The sequence below is a fragment of the Colletotrichum acutatum genome (assembly GCF_030867785.1).
Source record: "Colletotrichum acutatum strain CBS 112980 chromosome Unknown BDZ83scaffold_14, whole genome shotgun sequence".
NCBI classification, from domain to species: Eukaryota; Fungi; Ascomycota; class Sordariomycetes; order Glomerellales; family Glomerellaceae; genus Colletotrichum; species Colletotrichum acutatum.
In genome coordinates, this window is record NW_026849008.1 from 614,823 (window position 1) to 616,816 (window position 1,994).

At 40.7% G+C, this 1,994-nt stretch overlaps 1 protein-coding gene across 1 annotated transcript; it reads left to right on the plus strand.

Moving 5' to 3' along the window:
- BDZ83DRAFT_727736 (uncharacterized protein) lies at positions 1–862 on the plus strand (the record flags this gene model as incomplete). The annotated part of the gene is made up of 2 exons (XM_060512792.1): positions 1–515; positions 609–862. Exons 1-2 carry the CDS (start codon positions 239–241, stop codon positions 860–862), a joined length of 531 nt encoding a protein of 176 aa, XP_060369090.1. The 5' UTR covers positions 1–238.
- Positions 863–1,994: the final 1,132 nt, after the last annotated feature.

A 1,994-nucleotide genomic window follows, 5' to 3' on the forward strand; every position in this document is an offset into this window, starting at 1 on the left:
GTCTTGGCGCCAAGCGACCACACTCTTCATCTCTCGGTTTACTCCGAGCGAAGTTCCTTTTCATCAACATCGTATAGGTTCTGTATTATTATAAATGAATAGCCTGCCAGTATGTGAATAAAGAAATCTTGAAGAGTCTCACCATCCAAACCACCGTCCAGTCTTTACCAACGGCAATCCAGTCCTTACCTTCAACTTCAAAAAAGACCACCACTCTCTTTAAAAACACATCGCAACCATGCAGATCACTCAGCTCTTCTCCGCCGCTGTGCTCATGGCTTCCGCCGTCGTCGCCAACCCCACCCCGATGCTCGAGGCCCACGGAACTGGTCTGGAGCGCCGCGTGCCCAAGACCTCCGGTGCCGCCTGCATCAAGGCCCCGGTGAGCAACGACAAGGACTTCTCCTACTACACCTTCACCATCGATGAAGGTGTCAAGGCTGCCGCCGCGCAGGCCGGTCTTACCAAAATTGGTGTCCGCCAGCACTGCAACTCCAACGGTGGTCCCTTTGGAAGTAAGTTTGATTCTCGTCCTACATCCTTACGCAACCCCGGGCCGGATGCACCTGTGTAATGAACCAAAGTCTCTAACAAAACCTCCCTAACAGTGTGGGCGCAAAACACCGAGAACTGGGCCTACGTTGCCCTGGACAAGTTCGGCCCCAACCAGAAGTACAACGTCAAGGTCAACCGCTGCAAGAAGGACTTTGACCGCCACGTCTGGAGCTACAGCGTCTGGCTTTGCAACAACAACAACTGGTGCGGCACCACCAACTGCGGTTTGGACCGTGAGATTTGCCCCGAGCAGAAGACTAAGGCGGTCAACCTCAACGACCCCCTCAAGTGGACTTGCTCTGCTTAAGTACATGTAGGGGTTGGGGTGCTGCGGCTAGATGGGATACACATATAGATACTCAGATACCGGTCTTTGACACCTTTAGCACAAATTTTGGAGTCAGGAAAGCGTTGAATTGATACATTTCAAATATCATGACTCCAATCAAGCTTTTTAAGTGTCCTCTCTTTGATATGTATTGACCATCCGTGGTCATATATTAAGAGTCCAGCCCACGTAAGTCCACGTTAGGGGGGTTTTAATATATAGAATCTAAACTAAGGAGTAGAGGTTTTTAGAGCGGAGGTTCTACGGAGGTTCTATAAAAGAAAAGTGTTTAAATAGGACCTCTATAGAAGCGGTGTAGTAAGCTATAATAATATCCGGGCTAAGGCTCGGATTTATTAATTGGGTTTAGTTTATAATACGTACCCCCTTATTTTGCTTTTAAAACGAATCCGTTACCGGTCCGTTTTTTAATTATAAATACCCCGGGTAGTTAACTATTTTATTTTAACCCGCCGGCTAGCCGCCCGTAATCCTTTTTATTAATTTTTATTAAGCCCCCCCCCTTTATAAAAAGCTTTCTCTTTTTAACCTTTATATAACGATTTATAAATATTTTAATCTATTTATTTTTACGCTTTTATTATTTAAATTTTATTAATTTATTATAAAAATCTAATTTTTAATAAGCCCGCCGTCCCTACTGTCGTTTTTTATATATATAATCTCCTTTTTATATTTATATACCCGCGCGTATTTAAAAACCCTTTTTTAACCTAGGAAATAGTTAAATAAATATTTTATATACCGCCGCTATTATATTTTTTATATACTATTATTCCGCGGCTTTTTAACTTTTTATTTATTATTAACGCTTTAATAATTCGTTTTTATTAACTAACCCGCCGCTACCGCTATATTTACCGAGCCCGTTGCCCCGTTTAATAATAAAAGTAATATAAATAATAAAAAATTAAAGTTTAGTTTTAACTCTAAACTATCGTCTATCTACTTCTCTAAAAATAAATCGGACGTTTAAATAATATATTAAACTTACATAGCGTATCCGTTCTCTATTTATAAAGTCCGTTAACTTTATATTTAGCCGACGTTTAATAAAAAAAGTAAAAAAAAAAAAAAAAAAAAAAAAAAA